Here is a 16447-nt window from a genome sequence, read left to right as displayed (position 1 = left end):
ACAGTAAGGTGAGTAACGTGAAGCTCAGAGAGATGAAATGACTTACCCAAAGTTATACAGCAAGGTCAGGGACCCAGGTTGTCTGATTTCAGTGCTGGTGTTTTAACCATTGCATTCCATTCCACTACCTGATGTCTTTTATCTTATTTTATTTATTTATTTATTCGAGAGAGAGAGCAGGGGGAGGGCCAGAGTGGGAGGGAGATGCTGGGCTGAGGGCAGAGCCTGATGCAGGGTTCCATCTCACGACCCTGAGGTCATGACCTGAGCCAAAAGCAAGAGTCAGATGCTTAACCGACTCAGCCACCCAAGCACCCCCTACTACCTGATGTTTTTAATCATCTCCTGGGAATATATGAAATTGAATAGATGATATCAGTAGGAATCAGCCTTCTGTGGAGCTGAGGACAGGCTAAATTTACAGTCCCTGGATATTAGAGGTATCGGGGGCTCAGTTACGGAGAGCTTAATATGGCAACCGTGTTGACCTCAATACTCCTGACGACACTTGGGGTTGAGTTTTTTTAATTTTTTTAAATTAAAAAAATTTTTTTAAATTTTTTAAAAGATTTTATTTATTTATTTGACAGAGAGAGACACAGCGAGAGAGGGAACACAAGCAGGGGGAGTGGGAGAGGGAGAAGCAGGCTGCCCGTGGAGCAGGGAGCCTGACGCGGGGCTCGATCCCAGGACCCCGGGATCATGACCTGAGCCGAAAGCAGACGCTTAACGACTGAGCCACCCAGGCACTCCGAGTTTTTTTTTTAATAACACCTTTATTGAGATGTAATTTACATAGCATAAAATTCAACCTTTTAAAGTGTATGATTAAGTGGTTTTTAGGATATTCAGAGTTGTGCAGCTCTTCTCTGTTAGCCCTCGTTGGGGAAATTGATTCTTTTGTATTTGTGACATTGGTCAAATTTTTTTTTTTTTTTAAGATTTTATTTATTTATTCATTAGAGACAGAGAGAGAGAGAGGCAGAGGGAGAAGCAGGCTCCCAAGGAGCAGGGAGCCCGATGCGGGACTCGATCCCAGGACCCTGAGATCATGACCTGAGCCGAAGGCAGACGCTTAACCATCTGAGCCACCCAGGCGCCCTGTGACATTGGTCAAATTTTGATTAATGGCCTATTGTTTGGCCATCTCCGCTGCAACAAGTCAAACCCTCCCTAAATGTTCCACCAGGTTCCTCCAGCCTTGGTCTTTGTGGAAGTCATTCAAAGGAGAATTTAGGGTGGCTCCCTGAAACATGAGCATTTTTTCATTTTTCTTTTGTCAGCTATTAACTAGCCCTGCCCCGACCTCCTACAGAAAATACATCTGGGAGGTACGCGGGAGAGGCTCCGCCCTACCCTGCGGGCACAAAAGTATCTTCAGTATGAAACTTGCAAAGAGATTAAAGTTTCTGTTTCAATCATTTCTTCTGGATAAAACAGCGGTTCCTCATCTGAGGTCACAACCAGGTTAACCAGCAACTTATTATGAATGAGGCACTCTGCCTTCCACATATATTCACTACTACTTCTAAAACACACACGGCTGATAGGATGGATAAAGCACAAAGCCTTTCTAACCGTGTGGCTAAATTCCTAGTAACTTTTTTTTTCATTATATATTTTCTTAATCAGCAGATAGAAAAAGTACAGCTACTCTCATGGGATAATCAGAGAAAGTTTTGATGGACCAAAGAAGTCATGTGGACTCAAAAAAGTGGAGGGACCACTGAGTTAAATAAAGACTCTTCATAGGGTATCAAATTTTCACTCAGTAGGGAGTCAACTGATCAGCAGTCATTAACACAATGGTCTTAATTCACTGGATTGCTTCTGGGTAGCCCATGAAACAATTTCATCCTAAAAGCAGAGTGGGAATCAGAAATGGCCCCAAGCAGGTCTAGGGGGCTAAGAAGTTCAGCATTTGGAGGGCCCCGCGTGCTTGGGGGAAATCGATGCTTTTTGTATTGATGACAGTAGTCAGAGTCTGACGGATTAATGTTTGGCTGGTACCGCTCCAAAGAGCCAAACCCTAAATGTTCTCGCGTGTTGGAAGACACTCGAGGGGGAAAAAGAAGGGTGCTGAGCACCAGGGGTGGGGTCTAAAAGGAAGGAGGGGGCTGCCAAATGTGTGATCCAGACCACATCTACCCGCTTCTTCGTCTGTTGGGAGGGCAAGGAGATAGTGATATCTACCCCCAAAGTTAGCAGATGACTTTTAGAGTTCCTTTTCTTTGGAGCTTCTCCCTTCCCTTTGTTCCTTCCCAGAAACTCCTCCCCCGATACTTGCTTGCAAACCTTCCCCATCCCATCCAACCCGGAGTCCCACTTTTTATCCAAAGCCATTCAATCAGCTCGAATTGTCTTGTGTTTTTCTGGAGGGGTTCCCTCTCCAAAGTTGCCAGGATGTCTCAATATTCTTGGAGCTTGTCCTCAGTTTCCAAAACTTTAGGGCGTCCCATCAGCCACAGTTCTGACTTCAAATACACACTGACCTTTTCCTTTCGACCAAACACCCTCCCCCTTCCCCATTGCATTGCGTCAGAGCCTCCTCAGGCCTGTTGTACTGCTCCAGGCATCCCCCTGCCTGTGGCTTGGGGTTAATATCTGGTCCTTTCCAATCCCACCCCATGTGATTGTGTCTTTGTTTCAGATCCAGGAGAGTAATCACACTCAGACTGGGTCTCCACTAGCCAAAGCAAAAGAGACATTTGAGGAAACAATTGGCCAGTCCCTGCAGAAGGGGATCTTGAGTTGTCTGAAAACCAGCCTATTGCCTCAATTCTCCTCTCTACCTGACATGACCTCAGGGCCCTAAGTGGCTACTTTCCTTGGCACTAATGAGGTCAGAGCACAATGACTTCGGTTGCTTGAGAAGAGGCCATATCCCAAGAGAGAGCTAATTTTCTTAGAGGGAATTTTCTTAGAATTGCGGGGGGAAAGGCTCTTGAGACCTGGGCTAACAACTTCGTTGTCTGCCTCTCTCCAACCTCTTGCTGAGGGCCACCTAATGGCACAGGAGGGTGGAAGGAGGAGGGGACTGAGGTGGAGGGCCAGAGCAGTTCCCAGGCTGCAGTCAGGGGAGCAGGTACGGTGTTCCTAGGGCACGTAAAACCGTAGAACTGACTAAAAATTAGTCAGACCTTTATTATCACCGTGTTCCAGTAATTCTGAACAGCGGCAGTGCTCAAACACTAATCCCCTGGGTACCCCACTGCCTCCGCAGCAGCAGCACCTCTGGGGTTCCCTCATGCCCTCAGGAGGGTCACGCCTCAGGCTGAGCTTTCAGGTAAGACTTCAGATTCATACCCCTTTCCTCCATCGAAATTTCCGTCTTGTGTTCCATCCCCTTAGGACTCTGCTCTCTACTTTCACTGGTGGGATTTCTTTTTTTTTTTTAAGATTTTTATTTATTTATTTGAGAGAGAGAGAATGAGAGAGAACACATGAGAGGGGATAGGGTCAGAGGGCAAAGCAGACTCCCCGCCGAGCAGGGAGCCCGATGCGGGACTCGATCCCGGGACTCCAGGATCATGACCTGAGCCGAAGGCAGTCGCTTAACCAACTGAGCCACCCAGGCGCCCCTGGTGGGATTTCTTTATAGGGGAGGACGTACAGTGGGTACCCAGCTCTCCCCGCCAGGAGCACCTGCGTGGTAATGGGAGTCACACGCAGAATCCGTGCTTCAGTCCAATGCTTGTTTGAACTCTTTGGAAGCAGGGACGCCCTGTTTGCAAACAAAATATGGTGTGGAACCCCAACTCTCAGCCTCCTTCAAGCCTCCCCTTCAATGTCATTTCCTTGGGGAAATCTTCCTTGTCCTTCCATGATAAGGACAAGTCTTTATGACCTACACTCTCATCGCCCCCTTGGTCTTGCCCTTTCTTACCACCCTTGGGATTATTCTCTGGTAGACAATGAGCTCTTTGCTTGAAGCAAATGCCAGCTCTATCTTGTCCACTGCCAGAACCCCAGAACCAAGTCCAGTACGTGGCCCTCTCTGGGTGTGCCAGACCTGAGTGAAGACACAGAAGTGTTTCTATGACTACAGCCTGTGGGTAAATGAACATTGGAAAGAGCCATGTCACATGTCACACCGTGGGCTTTTATTGGAATTATGGTCAACCACCACCCCCAGGTCATTTTTTCAGAGCAACACAAAAAAGGGGTCAGTCAGGTTTTCCTACCTTGTAGTCATGTGGTGACATTTTAAAACGAACAGCAGTGGCCTCAACTCCCATATTCCAGTGGGTAGATTTCTTCCTCCTCTCCTTGGCACTAAAATCAGATTCTTGCTCTTACTAAAGCCTGGCGGAAGTCCTGCGGGGACACCCCCTCTCCTTTTCTATACCAGAACCCCCAGAAGTCTTCTTCTTTTTAGTTCTCCCAGGTTGGCCCTTCCTTCAAAACCAGGCTCAGGTTCTACTTTCTGCCTGAAATAAGCCAAGCTTTGGCTGCTTTCCCTTTTCTTTGAATGACTGGAGTTCAAGGATAAATGGCTCTCTGAATTTTTTAAAAATGGAATTTACTGTGCACTTACTATGTGCCTGTCACTATCACGAACACAGTACATTATCTCATTTAAGTCCCACAGCAACCCTTTGAAGCAGGGACTATTCTTATCCCATTTTACAGATAGGGAATCAGAGATTAAAAGATGTAGAGGGGCACCTGGGTGGCTCAGTCGGTTAAGCGTCCGACTCTTGATTTCGGCTCAGGTCATGATCTCATGGGTTGTGAGATCAAGCCCCGTGTCGGGCTCCATGCTTAGTGGGAAGTCTGCCTGAAAGATTCTCTTCCTCTGCCCACCCCCTCTCTCTAAAATAAATAAATACATCTTTTTTTTTTTTTTTTTTAAAGAGATGTAGGAAACAGGGAGAAAGGGAAAGAAATGTGAATTGTTTGCATATGTTAATTCCCTGTCTTCTCTTGGTTCCCTGACAGGAGAGGACTCCTCGCTAAGTCCTCGCTACGTTTGACTCCAAACTTCCTATGTGATTCTATTATTAACTGTGGTGATTCTTTGAACAGAGGTGAACATCTTGACTGCAAGAGTGAAAACTGACTTGAGCCCTTCTGCAGTGTTTTCTTTTACCCAGACTCCCTCCTGATGAAGCAATCTCTCTCCCCGGATACATTGCTGAATTTCAGAATTCACTTCTAAGTGCCCCCTCTTCGGGCTAGTACATGGCCACAGCCCTGTAAGGGCTAATGCACAGCCTGCAGGTCAACAATGCTTTTAAAAGAGCACCGCCCCCCTATGGAAGCTGCTACTTTCCACCATAAACAAACCCAAACCTGGGCATTTTAGACATGTAGCAGGTTCAGAAGTAAAAGGAGGTGAAAACAGAGAGGGAGGGAAACCATAAGAGACTCTTAACTCTAGGAAACAAACTGAGGGTCGCTGGAGGGGGCAGGTGGGGGGAGCAGGTAACTGGGAGACGGGCATGAGGGAGGGCACTTGATGGAATGAGCTCTGGGTGTGATATGCAACTGATGAGTCACTGATTCTTACCCCTGAAACTAATAATAATAAAGAAGTGAAAGGAGAAAGCTGGAAAGCAGGAGGAATGGCATAGTGCTGTTTCCAAGAGGTGGTGGTGGGTGGGGACTGCAGAGACTCGGGCAGAAACGAGAGTATGGCTTGCTTACTTGATGCTCTCTTACTTCCCCCCATCCCTCCACCAGAGAGCAAACCTCAGCCCTCACCCCCAACACACACACACACACACACACACACACACACACACCCCTTCCTCCTACTGTCTCCATTGTCAGAAGGTTTTCACTCACTCCAGCCCTCTGCCTGTAATTTTGTAATTGGGGAATTCATTTTGAGGGTAATGAAGACTAATAAAGTCTTTAAAAGTGAAAAGGTATCTGAGGGTTAAGGATCTCTCACTCACTTGACTCAATGTGCTTCCTCTCTAATGCCCAGACAACCGCCCCGTTAGGGATTCAGGTTCTGATTGTTGTCCGAAGGAGGTCCTTCATGGTGGAGCCTGCGGTCCCCTCCGTGGGGCCAGGCAGGCCTGGGTCTGGGATAGCCGGATGCGAAGGGCGGGATGACAGCGCCGGACTGGAGAGAGAGTGCGTGATGAAACAGGCTGTCAGGACAAACTCTGTCTTTGACATTTTGCCTCCAGCCGGCTCCTCACCCACCTCTCCGCCGCCCCACCCAGAAAGGTGAAACTCCCTGCTCACTCCTCACCACCCACCCTTGCCCCCAGGACTGAGCTTAAGCAGGTACTAATTAGTACTATATATATAACTTGGTTATGTTCAGGGTTCAAGAGGCTTGTGTGGACTGGCCCGGGAATCCAAGCGTCAAATAAAATGATGTTTCTATAAGAAAATGCTGGATTCTAACTTGTGGGCCAACACTTCACTCCCAGATTGGGGACTGCTTAAACTTGGGAGGCAGCGCAGAACTCTTGTGTATGGTAACTTGAAACCAGGCCTCGGGTTTCTTGTATGGTCCATTTTGCGAAAGCTCCATACACACCATGTTGGAATCTAATTATTCACACACACACACACACACACACACACACAGAGACATGGATAGAGATATAAGTATTGTAACATGCACTACGGCTATTCCAAATATTATATTGCAATATAGAGAGTCTATGTAGAAATATAGATACTACTTGTCATTGAAGCCTTAGCAAGAATCCTTCACAGCTGTGAGGTCTATGCCACAAATGTCTACATCTTGCTCTAAGCACTAAAAAACAAAAAGAAAAAGAAAAAAATCTATGTGTAAATCTGTTATCTGTGAGCTATTTTTAAAAGAAGCCTTATGGCAAATCATTTTGCGTGGCAAACAAGCACTTTTTCATTTGTACTTGTTAACCAAGATTTTATTCGGTTTTCTTAGATGGGGCGACAGAGAAGATGTTCTGAAGGACTGGATATTCAAGTAATCTCGGGACTGCTTTCTTTCTCAACTGGAGAAAGAATCTCACTAGATTGACCATGCACTTGGCAAATATTTATTGAATGCCTAAAAGTGCTGGCCACCGGGTCTCTGCCCTCTCAGAGTTCTCCAGTCTAATCAGGGAGACTGGGGCTGAGCAAATATGTCATTTTGGTGCATGCAGTTGACTCTTGAACAACATGGGTTTGAACTGTGCAGGTCCAGTTCAACACGCAAATTTTGCATCGTACAGTACTGTAAATGTATTTTCTCTTCCTTATGCTTTTCTTAATACCATTTCCTTTTCTCTAGCTTACTTTCCTGTAAGAATCCAGTATATCTCACATATAACATCCAAACTATGTGTTAATCAACTCTTGATGTTATCGGTAAGGCTTCTGGTCAACAGGAGGCTCTTAGTAGTTAAGTTTTGGGGGAGTCGGTAGTTATATGCAAATTTTTGACTGCGGCGGGGGGCTGGCACCTGTAATCCCCAAGTTATTAAAGGGTCCACTGTAATGGCATGGAAAATGTGAGTGCTCTTAATGTCCTCATCTCTAAAATAGGGCCAATAATAGGACCTACCGCACAGGGCGGTGGTTGAGGATTAACTAAGAAAACACGCATGTCAACAGATCGTACTCCAGAGACTGGCATGAGCTAAGTGCTTTGGTTGTTATTTCGTAAGAGCATGGGGGAGGGCACAACTAACTGCCTGAAAGAGGTGGCCCAGGTCTGAGATGAGCAATGTGAGTTTTAAAAGATGAGTAGGTGTTCAATAAATGGACACATCAGGGGATGAATATTCCAGGCAGAGGGAGCTAGGTGCAAAGGAACAGAAGTACTAAGGACTTCTAAGTACGAGTTCTTGTTAGTACTTCTTAGTCCTAAGGACTTCGTACTAGGTACTAAGTTCCAGAAGAATGGAGTTGGCATGGCGGGAGGATACAGTACATAGGGAGAAAGGACAAACGGTAGCAAACTAGGAAGGGAGCAGGCAAGGATCCGCAGAGGAGGTGACATTTTGACTGGGTCTTGAAGGACGAGTGGGAGTCTGCCGGGCAAAGGAGAGGGAAGAACATTCTAGGGGTGGGAAGAGTATATACAAAGGCCCAATGTTGTAAATGTGTATGAACGATTTGGGAGACTGTGTGCTGTCGCTGGAGCTCTGCATTTAGGGACTCCTGTCTCCCATGGAGAGGTTTCAGAGGTATCTGAGCTTGTTTGGCTGACCGGTGGGGTGGGCCCCCTGAAGTCAGTCTGCGTGAGGGATTCAGTGGGGAACAGAGGCCGTACACAGGAACCACAAGGAAGAGGGATTAGGAGGGCAGTCTCATGTCTGTCTCAGCGGCTTATGCTCAGCCCAGCCTCTGCGTCCTGGCAACGAAAGGACTGGAAATGGAACTTGAAGGATTCATTTCGGTGCAAAAGTCCAAGAGACTCTGAGGCACAAGAAGACCCCTGCCTATGTGTTAAGCTGGTTTCACGGAAGGTGGCAACATATAACCTCACAGGTAGGGAGGGAGGGGAGCCTTCTCTCCACTTGCGCACAGGATAAGGTGCCACTGGGCGTTCCGGAGCACCACCACCACCATGCTGGCACCTCTAGGCCTGCAGAAGGAGCCCCACCAGCCATATCCCAGCGAGTAGTGGCGGGGAGTGTCAGAAGACGTGTGGTGATGCAAGCAGTGGGTGGCCCACATGAAATGACCGCTGGGACTTCCTCGGAATCACCCGGGTGTGGAGACTACAGAGAGGAGAAGTCCTGTAGGAGGAGAGAAGGGCAAACACCAATAAACATGGGCCACTCCTAGGAGACCATATTGCCGGGATGCGGGTGATCGGGGCAAAGGAAGAGTGCCAGAGGGAGCCAGAGTGTCTGGTTTAAGTTTTATGTGGTCCCCCCACTGGAGGTGGAGTAATGTGGGGATTTAGAGCCCACCGTTGCAGAGGAAAGTTTGCTGGGTTTTGTAAGGGCGGGCTGGGGGCAAGCTAACAGAGATGAGGGGAACTAGGTACAGCGGAATGCACAGTAAGGGGTGGGCCACCAGAGGCCAAACTTCGGGCCAGGTTGTAGGTCAAGGATTGTGGGTTTCGAGGCTCAGCATGGGGAAATGGCTTCTCACGCACCTCCCACACCAAGGTAACACTTCTTTCCCCATTACCTTCAATCTTTTCCTTTCCATAGGGTCTCTCCCTTCAGTACTCAGACATGGCCAAGTATCTACCATATTTGAAATAAAAACTTTGCCAGGGCGCCTGGGTGGCTCAGTCGGTTAAGCGTCTGACCTTTGGTTTCGGCTCAGGTCCTGATCTCAGTGTTGTGGGATCGAGCCCCGCCCTGGGCTCCATGCTCAGCGGGGAGTCTAAATACCTTCTCCCTCTGCCCCTCCCCCTGCTTGCACACTCTCTGTCTCTCTCTCTGAAATAAATACATAAATCTTTAAAAACCCAAAAAACCCCCAAAACTTTCCTTTGACCCCGTATCTTTCCCAGCTACTTCCTTCATGTAATCTCTCCACTTTCTGTAATGAAGCTTCTCCAAGGAGTGGCTCTAATTTTTGTCTCCAATTCCTTACCTCCCCACTCACTTCCAGCTTCTGCTCCCATCACTCCCCCAACGCGTCACCACCAATGACTTCTGTGTTGCTCAGCCCAGTGCACACTTTTGTGTCCTTATATTATCTGACACTTAGGCTCTCTTGGCTTCAGCACTAGCACACATCTAGTTGCTCTTAGGGGTTTGAGGCAACTTGGTTTGGATTAACATATATGACAAAACTCTCACCTTGTTCCCTGTGCAGCAGACTGAAATTGAGGCCCTCCTGAAACCCAAGTCAGTGGCCTTCTGTCCCCAATCTCTTCAATGTCTTGGCCACGCCCTTCGAGAACATCCATGGTCATAAATGAACGTCTGCTAATCCCTTGACGTGCACTGGCTAGATTAAGCCTCACCGTGGGATTGCAGGCAAAAGGCAATAGCACCATATTTATCCCCGTTTCATAGATGGGGAGATGGGGAGATGGGGAGACTGACACAGCTGGGAAGTGCAGAGCCGGGATTAGAAACACAGGCAGGCTGACCGCAAAGTCCCCACTCTTAGCGAAGTTGCCACAGTGGGAGCGAGGGGGCATCAAGCTGAGTGTGAAACAGCCAAGCCCACCCATCGCCCGCTACTTGGTCCGAGGTCAGCACCGACCAGAGACTCAATCACTCCCGCAGCATTCCTGCAGATGGTTTTTCAAAATTAACTTTTTTATTAATTTAAAAATCCAGAAATACAGTGACTACATAAATAAGTACCCTATTTAGGTACATGTCCTGTAAGAAGAACAGAAGGCTAATACTGTTACTTTACGTTTACTCTTACTTGTTTACACGAGTTAACTAGAACATGGCTATAACTGCTAAATGGTGCTTATGGTCTTTGTTGTTCCAGGTGTTTATGATACAAATAAATACACAAGAAGAACCACATCCATTCCTCTCCTAACTACAGGGGACTCTGCCTCTTCTCCCCATGCCCTACTGCTTATACCACACAGAGCACCGCAAGGTTTCTACGTTGGCCTAGCACAGCTCCCCAGCCCCTGCTTCACACAGCACATGGGAAAGGTGTGTCCCCGCACCTGGGGGCAGACGTCTATCTAGGGAAGCTCTCTGGGTGTTCCCTTATGGTTGAGCTTTCAGAGAACACCTGGGTGGGAAGGCTTTGGGGTGAGTCATCCAGAAGGGGAAATCACCACTTGGCTTGAGGATCCAGTTACTTGTTTCCACACTATGGAAATGCTGCCACCTCTGGGAGGGAGGCCGAAGCTACTTAGCAGCCCCGTCCCCAATAACGCTCTCTGGCCTCTCAGCCCTGGATGTCCTCCCTCCCTTTCCTGGGGAGAGTATGTATGAAGGGTTGGTAGGAGGCTTGTCCGGTGAAGGCCTGGCCACGAGGCGCCCCTGTATCTCTTTTAGGAGAACCGCCTCCATTATGCCAGGTTTTGCCATAAAGATTTTTACATTTTTCCCTATTGGTGTCATCGACTGTAAGGAAAACAACGCTCCTCTCTCCTATGGCCATGGAGTGGGAAATACAGGATGTCTGCGTCCTTGATACTTCTGAGTACTCACTAGAGTTCATTCAAGCCCCTCAGAAGGGATGAATCTAGAAGGCAGGCTTGAGATCCTTGTGGAGAATTTACAGTTTTGCCACAAAGATGATGTCTAAAGCCAGGCCTCAGAACGGTAAGTTCTGCTCTGGTATCGAGCTGTGAATAGACAGTTTCTGAGCAGCCTTCTCTAGGATTCATGACTCAAATCCCTGCTTGGTGGATGAGATGAGAATGGTAGGAAAGTTTAGAACAAAGATCCTTGTCAGAATATCCACTTCCCCACATGAGCAACAATTCTCCTAACTGAACAGCCAACCTTCAAAAGCTTGTGGGGACTGAGCCCCTTTGCAAAGTCAAAATGAACTCCTGTAATTGGAGAAGAAGGAAAACTGCCCTTTTAAGAAGCTTCTAGAATGTAATCATTTAATCTAAATTTCTGGACTACAGAACTCTGGCTATCAAGAAAATTAGCGAGTATTGAGCTATTTGTTGGTGACTCTTACTGACTTGAAAACACAAGGTTTCCTTGTTGACTTCCATCCACCATTTTCTTCAACAATTATTTTGTCTTCTGTGGATTCAGTTTCTGAAGATTTTACTCAGTTCTAACTTCTTTACGGGGCCCCCCACAGGCTCAGGGAGAAAAGAGAAGTGGCATCACTAGGGAAAAGTTATTTATGGCTTCAAAATGAACGTGGCCATGAAATGGTGTTCTTATTCTTCACCCTGCCACCATAGTTGGTGACTTCAGCAACCACACCACTGACCTTCTGCTCACAATTCCTTCTTTATCCTCCTGAGTACCCACAACTTCAGAGCTACTTGGGAGCCAGGCGAGGGAAAGGAGGGGAGAGTCTATGCTGGCTTTGCCTCAGAAGGAAGGCGGCAGTTTAGTGTGTGTGTGTGTGTGTGTGCGCGCGCGCGTGCGTGCACACGCGCGCACACATGCATGCTTGCACACAGGCATGTGTGTCTGTGTGGATGAGGATGGGCAGTTAATATTTTCTTAAAAACACAAGACATCCTAAAATTGAAAGAGTATAATTTCATACACATATTTTCTCTGTACTACACAACTCCTACTAAGCAAATTCTCATCGGTTTTCTTTCATTGGAGTAACTTTCTAGATAGAAACCCTAGGGTTTGGTTTACTCTTTAACCTGTGAAGAAATGTGATTCTCCCAGAAACTAGAGCAGTGTTGTGGTGTTCTAGCCCTCCTCCTCCCACAAATAACTCAAGACTCTTCTAGTCTCTTTGCAGGAGGTGTTTAAGGACTGACACACCACTCCACATAAAGGAGCAAGTTATGCTGTGCATGGCGTGAATAATGAACTGCATTTGAGTTTGGCGTTTTAGGGCACTGTTGACTTAAGCAAAATCAGCCCGCAGTCCAGCTGCAGCTTGAGTTTTCTTGCTTTACCCTCTCCAATACTGTCTGTCTCGTCTAACAGTGGCCCTTTTCAGACCTCTCCAGGTACAAAACCTTGACCAAATCTTCAAGCTCTGTTCTGCACACACGACTTGAACACATCTGGCTGATCTGAGCTTCTCCTTCGGTGAATATCTTCCACTGGCCTACAAAGCAAACACAGAGTAGCCCAGACATATAAGAGGAGGGCAGAGCCAATTAGGAGTGTAACCAATCTACCCGATCCTTACCCGCTCACTCACCGGGGGGGTGGGGTGGTCGGAATACAAACGTCAGGTGGTTTCAGAACAGCCCTGCAAAACACATTTCTGGGGACAGATACGGAAAACGGGCCACAGGGTATTCATTTCAATATGCAGGATTTGTAAGAATCCCACGAATAATACGTAACGGCCTCAAGAGTCAAACCTAAGTATTATTCTTGGAATTTTTGCAGTATATGCACGATTTGTGAAATGCCCCACTATCAGGTTGTGAGCTGTTTAGGTGGCTCACTTGGGACCAGGCCAAATAAAGCAGTACCTGTGTGTTACTGAGGCTTTGCTTACTTTTTGGGGGGCCAGATACCAGTTTAGGGGATTTGATTATTTACTGCTCTTTTCTCTATCCATGCCACCCTTTGCTAACAACTGCCCACCTCTGTTTTCTCCTATGCTCACATGCTGTCTTTACACCCCCTTTAGCATCCCTCAATCCCCTCCTGTGCTATCCCTCCCATTCCCTGTTTTTTCCTCTCCCTCCAGGGACGTGCCCATACTTCCAGCCTGTCCTTACCAACTTGCCTCTTCCCCATTCCATCATGCTAGTTGAGCAAACATTTTTGAGCTCACACCTTGTGCTGAGCACTGACTGGTAACCACTCTAGATCATCCTTCTTCTGGACCCATACCTTCTCGGAGTTTCCTGATCCTCAAGTGGCAAGATCTTCCTTCTCCTGCTATCACCTTGCCATGGCAAATAATCTTTGTAACAAACTGCCCACCCCGGATATCCTCTTTGGTCTTTCGATTCCTGCTCTCGTGCTGTTACAACCTGGGGAACTCCTAGTCCAAAGTCAGTGAGCTCCTCTTCATCCAGAACCTATTTTCAACCTCTTTTCTTTCCCTGGCCAAAGAAGATCATGACCCTCTTTCCTTACAGACTCGATGTCTCCACTTCCTGTCTCCCTTGGATCATTCACCTTTCTCTGTTCTCTCCAACTCAATGGGAAAGGAGAGAAGGGTCGGGCAAGGAACCAGCTTCTACCAAAGCCCTGCTGTGTGCCAGGATCTGATGGCCTCATGATAGAAAGGGTCAGGCTTGTTTTTCTTTGCCCCCAGGTGTCCCTGCAGGGTCATCTTAGTCCCCACTTCCTTCGGCTGCACACAGCTGGAGGCACACACTGTCTTCTTCCATTATACACCCCAAATCCTGTTATGAACAGAGAGTTTGTTTCAACCATCTTTCAAGCCCCCCAGTGCCCAGCGCAGTGCCTTGCTCATGGCAGAAACAAAAATGTGTTCTTTGAAATTAATTGGTAATTTCAAAAGTCACATCATTAGTACCAGATCCTAGACTCTGCCCCCTTTGTTCCTTACTCACATGTAAGGACTCCCAACCCCTTGTTTGAATTCTCTCCTCCCTCACGTTCAGTTTATCGTCCATCAGTCTCCTATAGAATAAACAAGTGACCTCATCAACCCTATTTCCCGCTGCCCATAGGATAAACTCTTCTCGGATGACCTTTAAGTATCTTCATCTAAACATGTTCCAAGTGAAACGGGCTTTTCCCCTCAGTACCTGCTTATTCTCCAGAGTTTCCCGTTAGCAAATTAACACTATTCACCAAGTCTATAAAGTTGTTACTGTTGGAGTCATTCCAAACTCACTTCTCTCTTTGTAGCGATCCTGATGATTTAACCTCAGAGGTGTCCCTCATGGTGACCTCTCCTTCCCTGTCTGACCAATCTAATACAGTATGAGTTGTTTTTTGTTGCTGTTGTTGCTGTTGTTTTATGGTATAAGAGCTTCCTGATTCAGAGGACCACCAGCTACTTATCACTGAGAGTTCACTTTTCACTCCACACAGTGGGCACTCCATTCTAAAAAACAGATGTACTGCATTTCTGTTAACTTCTATTATAAAAGAATTAAAAGATATATCTTAGTTTCTAAAAAAATAAAAAACGGATCTGCATGCATCGTGCACTTGCTTAAAACCCTCCCCTGGGGTTCTTAGGTCTGGAAAGCAAGTCCAACTTCTCAGCATGGCATACTGGGTTCTTTGGAACACGGCTTCATCAAAGTAGGTATGTAATAAATCCGCCTGAGGGCCAAGAGACATCTTTCCGAAGCACCATTTCCATCTCGCTAGGCCATTTGTGAGTCTGCAGCAACTACCCACGCTACTTGCCTTCTCTGTGAACTTCTCTCTGGCTTCTTCCAGGGCCCTCCACCCCCACATTTCTTGTTCGCTCTTGTCTGAGTCTTCTCTTGGGCTGCACCCTCTCACTGAACGGATTTCCTGACCTGCAGCCCCATCACACCCTTCTCTTTCAAAACACACCTCCTCCCTGAAGCCTTCCTTGACTAAGCCTGCCTGGCTCTCGCCTCATTGTTCCTTGCAGATTTCCCCCGAGTACTTAAGTATTTAACTCTTCAGAACTAGACTGATTCTTAGAGAAGTCATGTTCATGTTCTGTCTTGCCCATTGGCATGCCCTGTGGATAGAAATTCTGGGCCTTTTATTTCTTCAGAAGTGCTCCCCACCCCCCCCCCAATACCTAGCAGTGTCTAGTCCTTAGGCTCCACCCTGCATAGAAAGAGGGAGAGCTGCAGGTATGCCTGAGTGAGTGCCTGGATGCTTTTAAAGAAACAGGACCACTCAGGGGCAGTTCCACAGAGTCGCACAGAGCTTTGCTGAATTGGGATGCGTTCACTTTCTCTCTCTCATCCCCACCACCAGAGGACTTATCCTTCCAGATGGGACGTCTCCACAAATGTACCAACCAGCCCCGGAATCTTGTGAGCTTTCTCTGACCCTCTGGAGACTCTGGGGTTAGCAGGGTTCATTGAAGAGAGTCAGGAAACCTGGACTCGAGGTAGCTTATGCTCAGACCACATCTGGATTTGTCTTCAGATCCAAGCTTTTCAGCTCACATTCAGACACCCCCTCCGCTGCTAAGTCCCCCCCAGAGAAGAGACAGAACATCCTCTGACGTCGACACTGAGCCCTGCTGACACTCACCGAGAACGCAAAGGCACTTTATTGGGGGCTCTGCTACATGGAAGCCTGGAGGTGTTTTCCAGAGGAGGAAAAAAAATACAGGTACCACTTACTCAGGGTCGTCCTGGTCACCAGCTTGAAGTGATGGAGTTCCTCAAACATCCTTTTGGAGATCTTCTCAATATGGAAGTGCTGGAGAATGCCTGGGGCCAAGTGAAAAAGTGGGGCAGGTGGTCAGGGCCTCTCTATCTGGAACCACCCCCCCCTTTTTCTGCTTGGGTTGAGCATATCATCTCATTACAGGGGTTTAGGAGTATCGAGCTGGGCTGTGTAATGTGCTTAACCAGGAACTTGGATGGCTCAAGGGTTATAATTGACTCCATCTGTTTCCTTGGCTCACTGGCCTCCCCTTAGTTCTCCAGAGGATAGAGATATGGAAGATAGTGTTGCTGACCATGGGACCCCCCTCCTAGGGAAAGCCACATGGAATCGAGCAAGGGTGCTGGTGGGAGTGTCTCTACCACCAAAGGCGGCATTGGAAATTTCTGCTCTTGCCCCCGGGTCCAGGTAGATTATGTCCCTGCCAAACTACTGGGCTGCCCTTCTGGCCAAGCAGTGAGACAGCCGTGGGACTGAAGACAGGAGAAGCCATCCCTGTTCCCAAACTCACTGAAAAGCGTATTTTCCTTCGGGAAATATCCACAGCATCTTTAGCTTTCCCTTACAGAAAATGGGGAAAGTCAAAATGGGGGGGGGGCGGATACCCACCATCTCCACTTTGCCTGAAA

The 16447-nt window shown here is 47.5% G+C and overlaps 1 protein-coding gene across 11 annotated transcripts in view; it reads right to left on the bottom strand.

Moving 5' to 3' along the window:
- Positions 1 to 4521: 4521 nt before the first annotated feature.
- CHRDL1 (chordin like 1) overlaps positions 4522 to 16447 on the bottom strand; it is a 120452-nt gene continuing 108526 nt past the window's right edge. For all 11 annotated transcript variants that reach the window (XM_081808412.1, XM_081808405.1, XM_081808409.1 and 8 more), the window contains 2 exons: positions 15773 to 15862; positions 4522 to 12600 (listed from right to left, as the gene is read on the bottom strand). In XM_081808412.1, the coding sequence (XP_081664538.1) occupies positions 12470 to 12600; positions 15773 to 15862 (221 nt within the window). In that variant the 3' untranslated portion in view covers positions 4522 to 12469. The remainder of the gene's footprint in view (positions 12601 to 15772; positions 15863 to 16447) is intronic.

This window comes from Leptonychotes weddellii, chromosome X (assembly GCF_054177405.1).
Source record: "Leptonychotes weddellii isolate Sample4059 chromosome X, ASM5417740v2, whole genome shotgun sequence".
NCBI classification, from domain to species: Eukaryota; Metazoa; Chordata; class Mammalia; order Carnivora; family Phocidae; genus Leptonychotes; species Leptonychotes weddellii.
This window is presented reverse-complemented; position numbering and strand designations above follow the sequence as displayed.